This window comes from Cebus imitator, unplaced genomic scaffold (assembly GCF_001604975.1).
Source record: "Cebus imitator isolate Cc_AM_T3 unplaced genomic scaffold, Cebus_imitator-1.0 Scaffold173, whole genome shotgun sequence".
NCBI classification, from domain to species: domain Eukaryota; kingdom Metazoa; phylum Chordata; class Mammalia; order Primates; family Cebidae; genus Cebus; species Cebus imitator.
The window spans coordinates 377579-394077 of record NW_016107488.1 but is presented as its reverse complement, the minus strand read 5'-3'; the positions used below and the strand labels follow the sequence as shown (position 1 = coordinate 394077).

General features: G+C 35.3%; 1 protein-coding gene across 2 annotated transcripts in view; it reads right to left on the bottom strand.

Moving 5' to 3' along the window:
* Positions 1-261, bottom strand: part of KCNN2 (potassium calcium-activated channel subfamily N member 2) — a 138592-nt gene extending 138331 nt beyond the window's left edge. Inside the window, exon 1 of one of the 2 annotated variants that reach the window (XM_017544883.2) lies at positions 26-261. In XM_017544883.2, coding sequence (XP_017400372.1) covers positions 26-47 — 22 coding nt within the window. In that variant the 5' untranslated portion in view covers positions 48-261. The remainder of the gene's footprint in view (positions 1-25) is intronic. The other variant, XM_017544882.2, reaches the window with a different exon arrangement.
* Between the last annotated feature and the right edge of the window lie 16238 nt (positions 262-16499).

Genomic DNA, 16499 nt, shown 5'->3' with positions numbered 1-16499 from the left:
GCTTTCCCCGCTACCGCCAGCTCACATTTGCGCTTTCTCCGGAACATGAAGGGCTAGCGCCCCCGGCCGCCGGGTCCTGGGCTCTAGGCGCTCAGGCCCTCCGGCAGCCCGAATCCGAAGCTCCGATGGCTTCTCTGGAGGTGGAGAGGCAGGTGGTTCGCTCAAAGGTGTGGAGGGTGCTCAGACAACGCCGGACTCCGGCTCCTCTTCTGCTCCTCTTCTTCCTCCTCACCTGCAGCGCAGACAGAAAGCCAAGACCCGTCACAAATACGCAAATACCTAGCATCTTTGCCAAGTCCTAACTGCAGCGACGGGTGGGAGAGGGGCCTGGCGCGGGCTGGCAGGAAACTTATTAAGAATGATAGCTTGGGCTCAATAATCACTGCCCATGGACAGTGCTGGCGTTTTGTTAGAGTTCGGTATCATTATTTATTTATTTATTCTCTAATAAACTAACAAAAATTGCATTTGAAGTCTCCCAAATTCCCCGTGCTGTGTTCTTCTAAGAAATGTATCAAGACAATGCGCTAGGTGATCCTTTTGAAGGTTCTTTGTTTCTGCTCCATCTTAAGTCTCTATATTTGCATTTCTTCGTGAATTCAAATTCCCGTCTCCTCCTAAAGATGAAACAAATGGGCCCGCTGAATATTTGTTTCCATTTTAATTATTTTAAAACCTGATTTTTATGATAGAGACTATTATAACGAATTAGACCTAGAAATTCGAGTGAAAGCGGATCACCCTCATTAGATCATTAGGTAATTGGAATTCTCAGCTGGATCCAATTTCTTGATACTCTACTTGGCAGCTGCCCTAAAGTTGCTTACCTGGTATCTGCTTGTAAGAGTGTGCGTGCGTGTGTGTGCTTTCAATGTCACAGAGTGAATAATTCATTTGAGGATATTCTTTGGACACGTTAAACAATTTTAATTTTTTCTACGTGCAAATAAACATTGAGCAGAAAAAATGCAGTGTGGGGCGTAGAGCTGCTTTATCCCATTGCCCTGGACTTGAGATAATGAATACTGTCCAGACTTGAATTTCTCAATGGTCTTGGTCATGAATATAATTTAGTGGCAAACATTCAGAGACAGCATTTTGTTTTTATAATCTATTATGGATTTTGTATTTTCAAAATGGTAATTAAATAAAACTTGTTTAGAATCACGAAGCTAATTGAGTCTTGGGGCAGCTGAGTACATATTGCATGAATTGTGTGGAGAGCATGACTATTAAAAACAATCCTAAGAAGTAATTTGAATTAAAATGAAATCTTCCTTATGAAAAGTTATTAACCTTCTTGTCTGAAAAAGAAATTCAACTCATGCACAAAATCCATCAAACATGTATTAGTACCCATTGCAACAAATTATATAGCCTTCCAGTTGTTGTAGGTAGGGACTGAGTGAAAATGTTTGATTCATCCTTAAAAGTCTAAATACTTCAAAGGAAAATTATAGTAAATAACTATTTTTATTAGCCATTCATAAATTTAAATAAAAGAATACCTAGCCTCCACCCCTGAAATACCACAATAGTTGTTGCCAGCATTAAATTTAGATATAAGGTTCTACATTTACTGAACTGTCAAAAGAAAAATAATGGCTGCATCCCTTGTGTCAAACTGACGTTGTCAAATAGCAAATTCAGGGCTTCAACAGAGGCTGCAAAAACAAAATAACAGGCAAAAGTGTATCCTTTGCCATGTATATGTCTATGCTCTAATATGGGATTAGTTGCAGTGCCATTAATCATGTAGAAATCAAAAGTGCCTGCTGAGATTTATTGTAATGCTGCATGGAGTTATCACTTCTCTCCAAAGGGGTACACAGGAGGATAGAATGCACAAAATCCAGAAGAAAATGGAAATTTGATCCACAACATGAGGGACTATGAGAACACCAAAACTCAGACTAATGCTACTTCCAGCTAGCCACTATTTTGAAAAAGCTCATAAAATAATTTAATAGTGTAAAACTCACTGTGATTGGACAGAGAGCAAATCAATCATCACCTTTCTCTTAAGAAATTAACTGATTACACACACTCAAAAAGCCATCTTGCTAATAAATGTCTGTATATTGAGAGTGTGATAAACCTCTATTAGCATGATGATGAAAAAACACAAGATAATTTTGTGTTTCATTTTTAGTCTGAATCATAACTTCATTGGTTTAACACAATGTATACTATTAGGTTATAACAGGCACATTTAAGTTCTTATTTTCATCATTCTTTTTTTTAATAAAGTCAACAAATTTTAAGTTTATATGTAGACATTTTAAATGTGTATAACATTTTTTCTTTTTTTTTCCTATACAGAATTGTAGAGATACATGTAACATGTAAAGTTAAATGAAGCAACAAAGGCAATATTCTTCCACTTGGATAGTGCTTTGCACATTGTACTTATTTATACTTGTGAGTTCAGAGAGAAGGAAAGAGGAAGGAAATGAAGAAAGATTGGAGAAAAACAGATGCAAATCAAGGCCTATGATTTCTAGTGATAAGCTTTCAGAAAATTAAATTTGCTTCTTTTGTTCCATTAAGGCATATAAAAGCAAGAGAATTTCCGTAGATTAACACCAGAGGTCATACTCATCCACCAAATGTATTTCAAATCTAATCAATTAAATCTATTTCCAGCATCACTTTTTAATAAAAACTGTCTATTTTTTTCCTATGGCCTACAACTATTGATTTCCCACACTTGTTGAATTTCAGGCTTATGAACACAAACACAAACACCAATCCAACACACAAACACATTTTCTTAGAAGTATGTCTTTTCTCAGACCACAGGAGCTTGGGAAAAAACGTCATGTTTTTTGCACTCCAATCCCTTATTTTATTCAGATTTATATTATGCCATTGTTTAGAATTCTCTTCTTTATAGGATTGTCTATGCTATGTGTTTTTGTTGTACCTTAGAAAGCAGGGCTCTCTTGACTTTGGGTGTTTTTGGTATATTTCCAAAGGCAATCAGACCAGGGGTCTGTGGCATCTGTTTCCCACATTGCGTGGTCTGAAGGAAAATTTTGACCTACAAAGTAAATGTTTTTCTGAGAATTATTTTTTTCTTTGCCTGGGTGAGTCAATTACAATATTTGATAGTGCCAAACTTAGAGGTTATGACAAGACACAGCCACTCTGAACTTACTTTCCTTAGCAATAAATGCAAGTGGGGAATCAGGATAGTATCAGTTAGCACAATAACATATTGTGTTAGCCCAATAACTTCCTTAGCACAACAAAAATTCCATTTTTCTGTAAACATAACAAAAGGCCCTAGAAACACCATTATTTTTAAATCACACATTGCCCCATTTCATAAGAAATCTACTAATTGGAAGAAAACATAAAAATCATGATATGTGTTCTTCATACTTCTGCATTATGATTAAAAGGTATCAAGACATGAATGAGTATATTGATGATGGTCTTATAAATTTCTAGGAATACCTCTGTTTTTTTTAGGGGCTAATTATTGTGTTAGGGCCTATGCATTAACTTCCTAACTTTTCAGTTTTTCCTATTCTCACCCTTGTCTCCTACAATTTCTCAGCTAATTAGCAAATCTATAAAAAAAGACAAAGGTAAAACTCATATTGAGTTTGCTAGTAATTAAATGGGTGAACAGATAGAAATTATTGTGAATGCTAAGTCTTATTAAAATTATGGATTTCATAAACATTTTTGGCAGCTAGAAACACACACATGTCTAGAAAGTCATAACAGTAGACAGCACATTCTAACTTATAAAGTAGTTTCTCATGTGTTTATTTGCATCTCACAACAAAGCATATGGAAGGCAGGCAAAGGTTTTATCATCATCTCCATTATACAGGTAAAGATAACATCTGAAATGCAGTGCCTGCCCTACCCAAGGTGATATAGCTAGTGAGTAGCAAAGAGAATCCAGACTTCAAATATAATATTCTGAATTTTTCTGAGTCTGTTCTATACTCTGCTAGCTTTTCTTCACAGCCCAAGAATCTAGTAGCCTCTCATTACCAGAAACTGCCTGTGAAGGGCCTCACAGACATTTCCTCACTGGCTTTTTGGTTTCTGTGATCCTTAACTATTGTCCTCTTGTTGACTTCATTTGATCAACAGAATAATTTGTGAGGATATAATACAATGTAGATGAAATAGCAGTGCTGTATGCCTGCAGGTCCAAGGTACCTAATTAAAATATATTTTTAAAAAATACAGATACTAATGTATTCAGACATACTTTTCTATCTACTTTGCTACCAGCCTATAGATTCCTAATTTTTGATGATTTTGACAGTAGCAAATACCATTTTGTTTTTTCAAATAATAAGGGAGATGGAGCAGGCTGAAATTCTTCATCCTGCAGCTCGAGGAACTTGTCTGGAGTCTTGCAGGCATCCAGCTTTGTTCTTGCCTCTTTCTCTGGCAGACTTGTCCTCTCACTGCTTCTCCTTTTATGCCAAAGAGTGAGAGAACGAGAGAAAGGAAACCAGGCTGCACGCCACAAGGAGAGAAAAACCAGTGTGTCTCACAGCTGGCTTAAAGAGTTAGCAAAAGTGGAACCAAAGATATTAAAAACTAACCCTATAAATTAAGGTCAAAGCTTACACTTGGTAATCTAAAAAGTTCTCTCGTTGCTCAGTGCTAAAGCATAGAGGCTACAAAATTAAGATTTATTTTCCTTCTAAAATCCAGTACATATTTTCCTAATTCTTTTCTTCTCCCATACAGTTAGGGCACAAGATATACTGACTCTTTTTGCTCTTTTCCTGATCACAGCCCTGTAAATTCTGTTTCCATGTATTACAAACCCCCTGTTACTATGTTTGCCTTATTCTTATCTACCTCTTGCCAAATAGGCTCAGAAAATCTACTACTCTTTGTCTAACTTTATATTATTCTCTCTCTTTCTTGGAATATTTGTAAATCCCCCCCTAATAACTTTTAGTGCAAGGAGAGAGTTGGTGCCTACTCATATAAAAAGAAAGAAGCACAACTTGCTAAATTAATTTAAACATAACAATGTTACCAGCAATAAAACACTCCAGATGTAAATTATCAAGGTTTGCATATTCGTATTTATCTTCTAAGCCAGGGTTTTCTTAAAAATTAGTTTAATTCAGTATTACTGCTGTTTTGTCTTATGACTGTAAATCCATTAGCACTTTTATTCTACTTTTTAAATTATTAATGTACAATAATTAGGTAATACAAAACAATATACATTATGTAAAATATCAGGGGAAAACAACAGATATATGCTAGACAAATTTAATGACAAAACATTATTTAATACAATGTTTTTCTCTCACTACTTAGGATGAGTCCTTCCTAAAAACTGTTTTAATTAGTTGAAATTATTAGATACTTTCACAAGTTAATTTCTCTTAACAAGGAGTATTTTCTTTCTTTTTTTTATTTTACAGTATTTTTGTTAAATATTTTATTGCACTTTAGGTTCTGGGGTACATGTGCAGAACATGCAGGGTTGTTGCATAGGTACACAGCAATGTGGTTTGCTGCCTCCATCCCCGTCACCTATATCTGGCATTTCTCCCCATGTTATCCCTTCCCAACTGCCTACCCCCTAATGTCCCTCCCCTAGTCCCCTCCAACAGACCCCAATGTGTGATGCTACCCTCCCTGTGTCCATATGTTCTCATAGTTCAACACTCACCTATGAGTGAGAACATGTGGTATTTGATTTTCTGTTCTTGTGTCATTTTGCTGAGAATGATGGTTTCCAGATTCATCCATGTCCCTACAAAGGACATGAAGTCATCGCTTTTTATGGCTGCATAGTATTCCATGGTGTATATGTGCCACATTTTCAACAAGGAGTATTTTCTAGCTCATATAACTGAAAGTAGTATTAGGTAAAACTTCAATGCTATTTGATTCAGAGGTTAAGACATCATCAGTGTTTCAACCAGTTTTTCAGTTTCCTTAGATATTTTCTTCCTATTCTCCTCCATATGTAGTTGCTTAATCCTCAGGTTAACTTACCTCATGGTAGCAAAAAGAGCTGTAGCAGTTTTAGGCCTCATATCCATACCCAAATCATTAAAATGGAAGAAGGTAATCCTCTGCTCCAACTTTCTAAACAAATTTCTAGTATATCTAATTGAACCAGTTTACTTCACATGCCCCACTCTGAACTATAAAGAATGGTTAAAGGGAGGTATGATGCGAATGACTCATCAAACAGAGACTATTGATAAATAAACAAACTATTTAAAAGACTAAAATGGAAATTTTTGAGTTAAAAAGTAGAATAACCATATGAAAAATTCAGGGAAGGGGCTCAATGATAGATTTGAACCAGCAGAAAAAGAATCAATGAACTGAAAAATATATTGATGAAGATTATGCAATCCAAAGAACAGAGAAAAGAAAGCATAATAATAAGAAAACCCCCAACACCTCAGAGAAATGTGGGACACTAAATGCACCAAGAGACATGAAATAGAAGACTGAAAGAAAAAAAAAGAAAATAATCAGAAAAAATATTCAAAGAAATAATGGCTGAAAACTTTCCAAATTTGATAAAAACATTCATCTACACCTCCAAGAAGTTAAACAAACTTTAGGATAAACATAAAACAATCCACACCAGAAACATCATAGTCAAAAAGAAAAAATTTTGGAATAGGTAAAGAAAAATAACATGCCAAGTACAAGAGAACCCCAGTAAGACCAACCACTGACTTTTCATCATTAAACAGTAGTTACCAGAAGGCAAGTGGGATGATATATTCAAGCACTGAAAGGAAAAGCATCTCAATTAAGAAAATATCTAGTAAAATTAACAAACATGAAGACAGACATTTTCCCATAGAAATAAAAACTGAGAGAATGTATTCCTGACAAACTTGCCTTTCAGGAAAAGCTAAAGAAAGTTTTCAGGCTGAAAACAGGTAACATCAGATAGTAATTTGAATCTACACACACACAGGATAAGAGTGTCAGTGGTAATTATGTGGATAACTATAAAAAATATCATTTCATACTTTTTATTTCTCCTGATTAAAAGAAATATCTTAAAATAATGAATATATAATTGTATGGTTTGTTCTATAATATAGAAATGTAACATATTTGACAATAATAGCACAAAGTATAAAGGTAGGAAGAAGACTTATTGAAGATCAGAAATGATACAAGATGGTAACTTGAATTCACAGGAAGAAGTGAAGAGAACCAGAAAAGGTAAATAAATAGGTTACCATAACAAGTTATATAAATACATATCTACTGTCTGTCTGTTACACCATGCAAACAACAACCATATAATTATTGGAGTGATACATTAGCATCAACCAAAACGGACTTTAAGAAATAAAATGTAACTAGAGACAAAGAAGACAATTTTATAAGGACAAAATGCCAGTCCATCAGGAAAATACAACTGTAAATACATATGTGCATGAAAACAAAGAATCCCACGATACATGAAGCAAACTGACAGGACTGAAAGTACAATTAGCCAATTAAATAATAATAGTTAGAGGCTTTAGTACTCTACTTTTAATAATTGTTAGAACAGCTATGCAGAGGATTAACAAGAACACAGAAAAACGTTAACAGCAGTATAAACCAACTGTACTCACAGACATTTACAGAACGCTTTCCTCAGCAACAGCAGAATACATATTTTTCTCATGTACACAAGGAATATTCTCCAAAATAGACTTACTTGACCATTATGCAATCTATGAATGTAATAAAATTGCATTTGTACCTCATATATTTACACAAATTTTTTAAAATTTTGGGAAATTCAGAAATATGTAAAAATTAAACAGCACATTCCTAAATAAGAATCTAAGAAGAAATCACAATGAAAATTAGAAAATATGTCAAGATAAATGAAAACAAAATCACAACATGCAAAAACATACAAGATGCACCTAAAGCCATGCATAGAGGGAATTTCTTAGCAATAAATATGTCAATTGGAAAAAGATGAAATATTTCAAATCAGTAACCTATTACTTTAAGAAACTGAAAAAAAGAAGAGAACCAGGCAGACAGAATCATAAAGACTAGACTGGAAGTTAACAATAACTATATATATATATATATATATATATATATATATATATATCACTGAAAACAAAAATTAGTTTTGAAAAGATCAATAAAATTGGTGAAATTTTAGTGGACAGATCAGGAAAAGAGAGAAAGTGAGAGAGAAAATAGGTACTAATAAAATCTGAAAATAAATAGAGGGCATCACTACTGACCTTACAGAAATGAAACGGATTATAAGATAATGAGATAAACAAGTATATGACTTAAATAAAATGAGAAAACTCCTAGAAAATACCAAAACTGATCCATGATTAAGCAGAAAATTTGAATAGGCCTGTACAAAGTAAAGTAATCATATTAGAAATTTTTTAACTTTCTATAAAGAAATGGCCAGGTCCTGTTAGCTTTGCTGGTGAATCTATAGTATACTTAATGCATAATTAATAGTAATTTTTCACAAACATTTCCCAAAAAATAGAGGAGGAAAAAACACTTCCCAGCTCATTTTACTAGGCCAATGTAACCGTGATATCAAAATGAAAGCTATCACAAGAAAACTACATTTATGTATATAGATGCAAAAATTTCAACAAAATACAACCAATCCAAATACAGCAACACACAAAAGTTATTATATATCATGACCAAGTTGGAATTATCATAAGAATGCATAGTTTAGTGTCATAAAATTAATTAGTGTAATACAAACTATAATGCAATAAAGGACAGTAACCATATAATCATCTCAATGGACACAGAAAAAATACTTGATGAAATCTAAATCTCTTTCATGATAAACACACTCAACAAAGTAGGAATAGCAGGAAGATGTTGAATAAGACTTTCTCAGCCTGATAAAAGACATCCATGAAAAATCTACTACTAATATCATACTTACTGGTGAGAGACTAAATGGCTTTTCCCTTAAGATCTAAATGAGAGAACAATATCTCTTCTTCTCACTTCTATTAAACATTGTATTAGAAATTCTAGTCAGTGCAGTTAAGTAAGGAAAAGAAACAAAAGGCATCCAGATAGAAAAGAAGAAATCAAACTATCTCTTTATAGACGACATGACTCTGGATCTACAAAATCATAAGGAAATCACTAAAATGCTCTTAGAAATAACATACAGGGTCAGCAGATTTCCAGATACAAAGTCAACATCAATACGAACTAATGGCATTTCTATACACTAGTAATGAATAATCTAAAAATGAAATTTAAAAACAATTACATTTGTAAAGTCATCAAAAAGAATACAATAAATAGAAATGTAACAATAAAAGTACAAAATTGATACCCTGAAACTAAAAAAGTTTTAAATATATTAAAGAATGTATAAATTAATGAAGATACAGTCTATGCTCCCAAGGTAAAATATTTAATATTGTTAAAATGGCAATAGTCTCTAAATTGTCACACAGATAAAATCAAATCCCTATTAAAATCCTCACTGATAGGATTTGGGAGAAATTGGCAAACTGATCCTAATACTCATATGGAAATGCAAGTAGCCAAGAATAGACAAAGCAATCTTTAAAAAGAATAAAGTTGGAGGATGCAAAGTTGGAGGATGCACACTTGTTGAGTTAAAACTTACTACAAAGTATAGTAATCAAGATAGTATGGTAATGGCATAATATAGATATGTAGACCAATGTAACAGAATTGAGAGTCCAGAAATAAACCTTTATATTTATAACTGATTGACCTTTAATAAGAGTGCCAAGATAATTCATTGGGGATAGAATAATCTTTTCAACAAAAAGTGATAGGAAAACTGGATATCCACATGCAAAAACATTAACTTGGACCCTTTCCTTGCACCATGCAAAAAAATTAACTCAAAATAGATCAAAGGCCTAAATGTAAGGAATAAACTGTAAAACTCTTAAAAGAAAGTGTTTGAGTGAATCATTGTGAACTTGTGACCTTGGCAATGGTGTTTTAAATATAACACTAAAATCATAAGCCAAAAAAGAAAAACATAGACAAATTGGACTTAATCAAAATAAAAATTTGTGCTTCAAAAGATACCATCAGGAAAGTGAAAAGACCACCTACAGAATGGGAGAAAATATTTGCATATCATAGATGTGACAAGGGAGTTGTATCCATAGTATATAAAGAACTCTTATAACTCAGTCATAAAAATAACAAGCATGTAGTATGTATTTCAAGATAACTAAAGGAGAAGATTTTGAATGTTATCACAACAAAGTAATAATAAATGTGAAAGTGATGGATATGGCAATTATACTGATGTGATCACTACATAGCGTATACCTGCATTGAAACATCACACTGTATGCTATAAATATGTACAATTCTGTGTCAATTACAAATAAAAAATAATTTTTAAAAATGTTAAAAACAATAAATAAGCCAAAAGCAAAATCTCTGAACAGACATTTCTTTAAAGAAGACACACAAATGGTCAATGGGGTCAGGCACAGTGGCTCACACCTGTAATCCCAGCACTTTGGGAGGCCAAGGTGGGAAGATCATGAGGTCAAGAGATCAGGACCATCCTGGCCAACATGGTAAAACCCCATGGTAAAAAATACATGGTAAAAAATACAAACAAAAAAAAATTCACTTGGCATGGTGGCATGTGCCTGTAGTCTCAGTTACTCGGGAGGCTGAGGCAGGAGAATCGCTTGAACCTGCGAGGCAAAGGTTGCAGTGAGCAAAATCGCACCACTGCACCAGCCTGGTGACACTCTCTCTCTCTCAAAAAAAAAAAAAGTTAATGGGCATATGAAAGCATAGGCACAATATCATTGCCACTAGAGAAATGCAAATGAAAACCACAGTTCAATACTTCACATCCACTAGTATGCCTATGTGTAAAAAGACAGATAATAACTAATGTTGGCAAGGATGTGGTGAAATCTGAATCTTCATACACTGCTAATGAGAATGTAAAATGGTACAGGTGCTTTGGAAAACAGTTTAGCAGTTCCTCAAGATATTAAATGTAAACATACGATTTTACTCAGCATTTCACTAGTAGGTATGCACTCAAGAAACATGAAAATGTACATCCATACAAAAACTTTTACATGAATGTTCTACAGCATAATCCATAATAATCAAAAAGTAGAAACAATCTGAAAGTCCATCAACTGATATGTAAATAAAATGTGGTACAGGTTGAGTCTCCCTTATCCAAAATGCTTGGGATCAGAAATGTTTCTAATTTTTTTTTTATTTTGGAATTTTTCATATACATAAGGAGAGATCTTGGAGATGAGACCCAAGACTAAACACATAATTCGTTTTTGTTTCATATATACCTTATACACATAGCCTGAAGGTAATTTTATACAATAAGTAATTTTGTGCATGGAACAAAGTTTGTGTACATTGAACCATCAGAAAACAAAGGTACCAGGAGTGAAATTTTCCTTATGGTGTCATGTTGGTGCTTAACAAGTTTCAAATTGTGGACCATTCCACATTTTGTATTTTCAGATTAGGGATGCTCAACCTGTATATCCTTACAATGGAATATTATTCATCAGTAAAAAGCAATGAAGTCTTGATACATGATTCAATACAGATGTAACTTGAAATCACATAAAGGAAACACAGTCGCAAAATAACACATGTTACATGATTCCACATATAGGAAATGTCCAGAATAGGCAAAACTAAAGACAAAAAGTTACAGAAGTGGTTGTCTTGGGCTAGGGGAAAGGAAAGCAGCAAACTGGAGTAAGTGATAATAGGTACAGTGTTTCTTCTTTGTGTGATCAAAAATATTTTAAAATTGAAGTGTGGCGATGGTTATATAACTCTGGGAATACACTGAAAACTGTAGATTTATACACTTTAAATGCGCAGATTATATGGTATATATAAATTATATTTTAAGAAAGTTGTTAAAAACTGGTGAGAGAAATTCCCAAATAAAATTGACTGCTAAAATCAAAGTATCAATTTAAAATGAATATTGGTTAGGCAACCTTTGATCTGTAAGATTAGGAGGAGCAAAAAATAAGTTTTCCTATGTGGCGTATGTGACTATCATCTATACATTTTAAGATAATTGAGAATTCAAGATTTTTTTTCTTGTCAGTCTCTATCCACATAGTTTGTAAATCCAAACAGTATCATAGTTCAATGAATATCCTAATAAAAATTTTAGCATATGAATAAGCTATGGCATTTTATTTTAATTGCGGAATTTAGGTTTCTCTTAATGATACGTAAATAGTAGATCAAGTATATTCTGTACTGAATTCTACAGTTAAAAATCACTGTCATGAAATGATCCTAACAGATAACAAGAAAAAAGTAGGACTGAAACATTCTCTGAAGATGACTGATATTGGCTACTTGTGGCCATTAATTAATTTTCTCTGTAACCTTTTAGCGCTCCTATCACCCTTTGGTATCTCAGACACATACACACAGCATCGTGAGACCGAGCCTTTGGTAGAGGTTGTGAGTGGCAATTTAGAAAATACATGTTCTCAATCTTGAGAGTTGACAACAAAAGTGCACTCAATGCCCAGCCTGCTGCATGTGGTTTGGCTGTTTGAAGCACACATCTTGAAGGACTCAGCTGTCAAGAAGGCATACATGGGCCGTCACTGTGTCTTACTTGAAATTAACAGGTGGCTGTAATCCTGGGATCAGACTTATTTGAGTGCTCACTTGAAAAGAGAGACTAAGGGAGTGAGAGGCTGTCTTGGGAAAGCTGAGCCAATAGCTCAACACTGTCTCATGGATGGTTATCTAGGGTCACTTAGAGGTGAGGATAGCTTTGAAGCAGTACATCTAATCCCTGACTATTTCCCATTGTTATGAAGAACTAATTTACCCATGGGGTTTTTCTTTTTGTTTTTAGCCAAGGTAAAGGTCATGTTTTTATTTAAATGTATTTTATTAAGAGTAAAAAAAAAAAAAAAACCTGTTTTTAGTTGTCACACGGACAATGGAAAAAGATATAGAAAACACAACACTTTGTTCCTAAAGATAGATTATGTGAAGCATACCAAACCACTGAAATAAGATTAATCAGAAAATTTTGTCTAGGTTATTAAACATAGTTCCATGATGAAGAACTCATATTTCCTTGTCTAGATTTCAGTGTTTTGATTATCCCAAGATCAGGACTTTGGGGAACACATGAAGCAGGCAGTCAGGTAAGTGGGCTTTACCCTTAAGTGGTGGAATCTGATGTAATTGATGATTACCATTCTAGAGTTGGCTTATACTGGTGATGTTACCTTTGATTGCTTAGTGACAATGGTGTCTTCTAGATCTCTCCACTGTAAAGTTACTGTTTTTCCCCTCTGCAGTTAATAAGTATCTTATAAGATTGTTTAAGACTATGCAAACATACCATTATTCATCACAATTTCACCCAGTAATTTTAGCACCAAGCGATGATTCTTTTCTCTAACAATTGTAACTGTGTCATTTACCTAATGGTGATGTTCTCCTTTAATAATATCTTCTATATTGATTAACTAAATTATATTTTAAGAAAGATATATCTCTACTTCCTCATGTATTTATTTATTCAATGAAGTATTATTATAACAGTATAAAGTAGTGGATGTTTTATCATATGAGTGACAATCTATTATCATTATTTATTTTGTTCTCAAATGACTCCGGCTTTGGCCATTGAGAGATCCTTCAGGTTGGCCCCTGTGTCCTTTTGGCATGCCCCCATTATTTTTGTAGCAGTTCGTCATTCTGTAGCATCACAAGATGTTTGAGGCATAACTTGGCATTTTTTTCTGGCCCAGCCCTGGAATCAACTATTTCCAGGTCTGCCTGGTTCCTTTTTATTTTTGGAGACTGAATTTAAAAACCAAGCTATGGGCCGGGCGCGGTGGCTTAAGCCTGTAATCCCAGCACTTTGGGAGGCCGAGGCGGGTGGATCACGAGGTCAAGAGATCGAGACCATCCTGGTCAACACGGTGAAAACCCGTCTCTACTAAAAAATACAAAAAATTAGCTGGGCATGGTGGCGCGTGCCTGTAATCCAAGCTACTCAGGAGGCTGAGGCAGGAGAATTGCCTGAACCCAGGAGGCGGAGGTTGCGGTGAGCCGAGATCGCGCCATTGCACTCCAGCCTGGGTAACAAGAGCGAAACTCCGTCCCCCCCAAAAAAAAAAAAAACCAAGCTATGGGTACAAAGGTATACTCACTGTTACTGCCATGTCATTGTTTATCGGCCCTTTCAGCTATCAGAGATACAAATATATGCATGTATATGAACCCATACACACACACAGAGCTTTAATATCTATATCTATCTATGTGTATATATATTTAGAAGTAAATTCATATTAATACACCCAATTCTAATGCAACACTACAGAGTTCAGTTTAGCTTTATTCCCTCCCTTCCTCCCTCTCTTCCTTCCTTCCTTCTCCATGGAGTCTCACTCTGTCACCAGGCTAGAGTGCAGTGCTGCGATATGAGCTCGCTGCAACCTCTGCCTCCTGGGTTCAAACGATTCTCCTGCCTCAGCCTCTCAAGTAGCTGGGACTACCAGCACGCACCATCACACCCAGATAATTTTTGTATTTTTAGTAGAGACCGGGTTTCACCATGTTGGCCAGGATGGTCTCCATCTCTTGACCACGTCATCTGCTGGCCTCGACCTCCCAAAGTGCTGGGATTATAGGCGCGAGCCACCGCGCCTGGCACTCTTTAACGACGAAAAATCAGTCCCTCGTTACTCACAATATATTTATTTACTTGCACAATCTTAGTTACAGAGTAGCTAGTACATCCGCAGACAGAAAACAAATTTACTCACTAACAAGTGATGTTTGTGTCCAGTTCTGTTTGTCCTTAGCTGTTAGTACATGTTGACAGAGTTTGGATCTATGTCCCTGCCAAATCTTATGCTGAGACGTAATCCCCAGTGTTGGAGGTGGGGCCTGGTGGGAGGTGTTTGGGTCAGGAGGGCAGATTTCTCATGGCTTGGTGGTGGTGTCGCATGGCTTGGTTCTGTCCTCATGATTGTGAGTGTTCATGAGATCTGTGCTTATTTAAGTGTAAGCTCCCCACCCCCAACTCCTGCTTCAGCCCTGTGGTATGCCTGCTCCATCTCTGCCTTCTACAGTGATTAAAAGCTCCCAGACGGCAGAGCACAGTGGCTCATGCCTGTAATCCCAGCACTTTGGGAGACTGTGGCAGGGGATCACTTGAGGTCAGAAGTTAGAGACAAGCCTGGCCAAGATGGTGAAACCCCACCTCTACTAAAAAAATACAAAAATTAGCCAGGCACGGTGGTACATGCCTGTAGTCTTAGCTACTCTGTAGGCTGAGGCAGGAGAATCGCTTCAACTCAGGGGCGGAAGTTGCAGTGAGCCGAGTTGACGCCACTGCTGTCCACCCTGTGTGACAGAGCGAGACTCCATCTCAAGAAAAATAAAAAATAAAAGTTCCCCGAGGCCTCCCCAGAAGCCCAACAGATTCTATTGCCATGTCTGTATAGCTTGCAGAATGGTGAGTCACCTAAACCTCTTTTCTTTAGAAATTACAGTCTCAGTTATTATTTCTTTACAACACAAGAACAGACTAACACATGTCATAATTGTTTTCCAAAGTTAGTTAGGTCCATTCTTCCACCCCAACTTCTTCAGTGTTGTTCTTATCTGTAATATAGCTGGCTTTATTCACTGCTATTTTTATTCTAGTTTTATTTCCCCTACATCCTGGTTGATTTTAATTAGCATGCATTTGTCATTTGGGGTTTGTGAAATAATACAATGATTCTAAGTGTCAGAGCTGTGCAAACAGGTATACTCAGAGAAATCTGAATTCAGGAAGGTCCCTACTCCATTGCCATTCTGTTATTCTTTTTGCTCTTTTCCCATCCATGCCTTGTAGAAAACCAATTTTATTAGTTTCTGCTTTATCCTGCTTGTATTTCTTTTGCACCAGGAAGTTGACATATGCATATTTTTTCCACAAAGAGTAGATGCTATATTCTTTTACACTTTACTTTTTTTTCACTTAAGATATTTTGGAAATGTATTCATGTGAATCCATAGAGATCTTTCTCACTCTTGCAGTTACACTGTACTTCACTGTGTGGATGTACCATTGTTTATTCAAACAGTCTCTTATTTTGGGACATCCAAATTGTTTTCAGTGTTTTACAGTACAAAAAAAAATGCTGAAATAAATAACTTTGTGCATATGTATTTTCAAACTGATGAAGGTGTATCTTCAGGGTAAAATTCTAGAAGGGGTATTTCTAGGTCAAAATGTAAGTGTATATGTATTTTTCTTGAGTAAATTCTGCCAAAATAAGCAGCACCCAGTCTAATAGATTATCTTGACTTTCCTTTTCAATTAATCAAAATTAAATGGGCTATAATTTTTCTGTGGCAGTTTACAATCTGGGTTTCTTCATGTGTACTAAAGAATTTGGCGCTGGCCAAGAAAGGTCTGGCCTTTGTCCTTAACTCCAAAGAGGTGA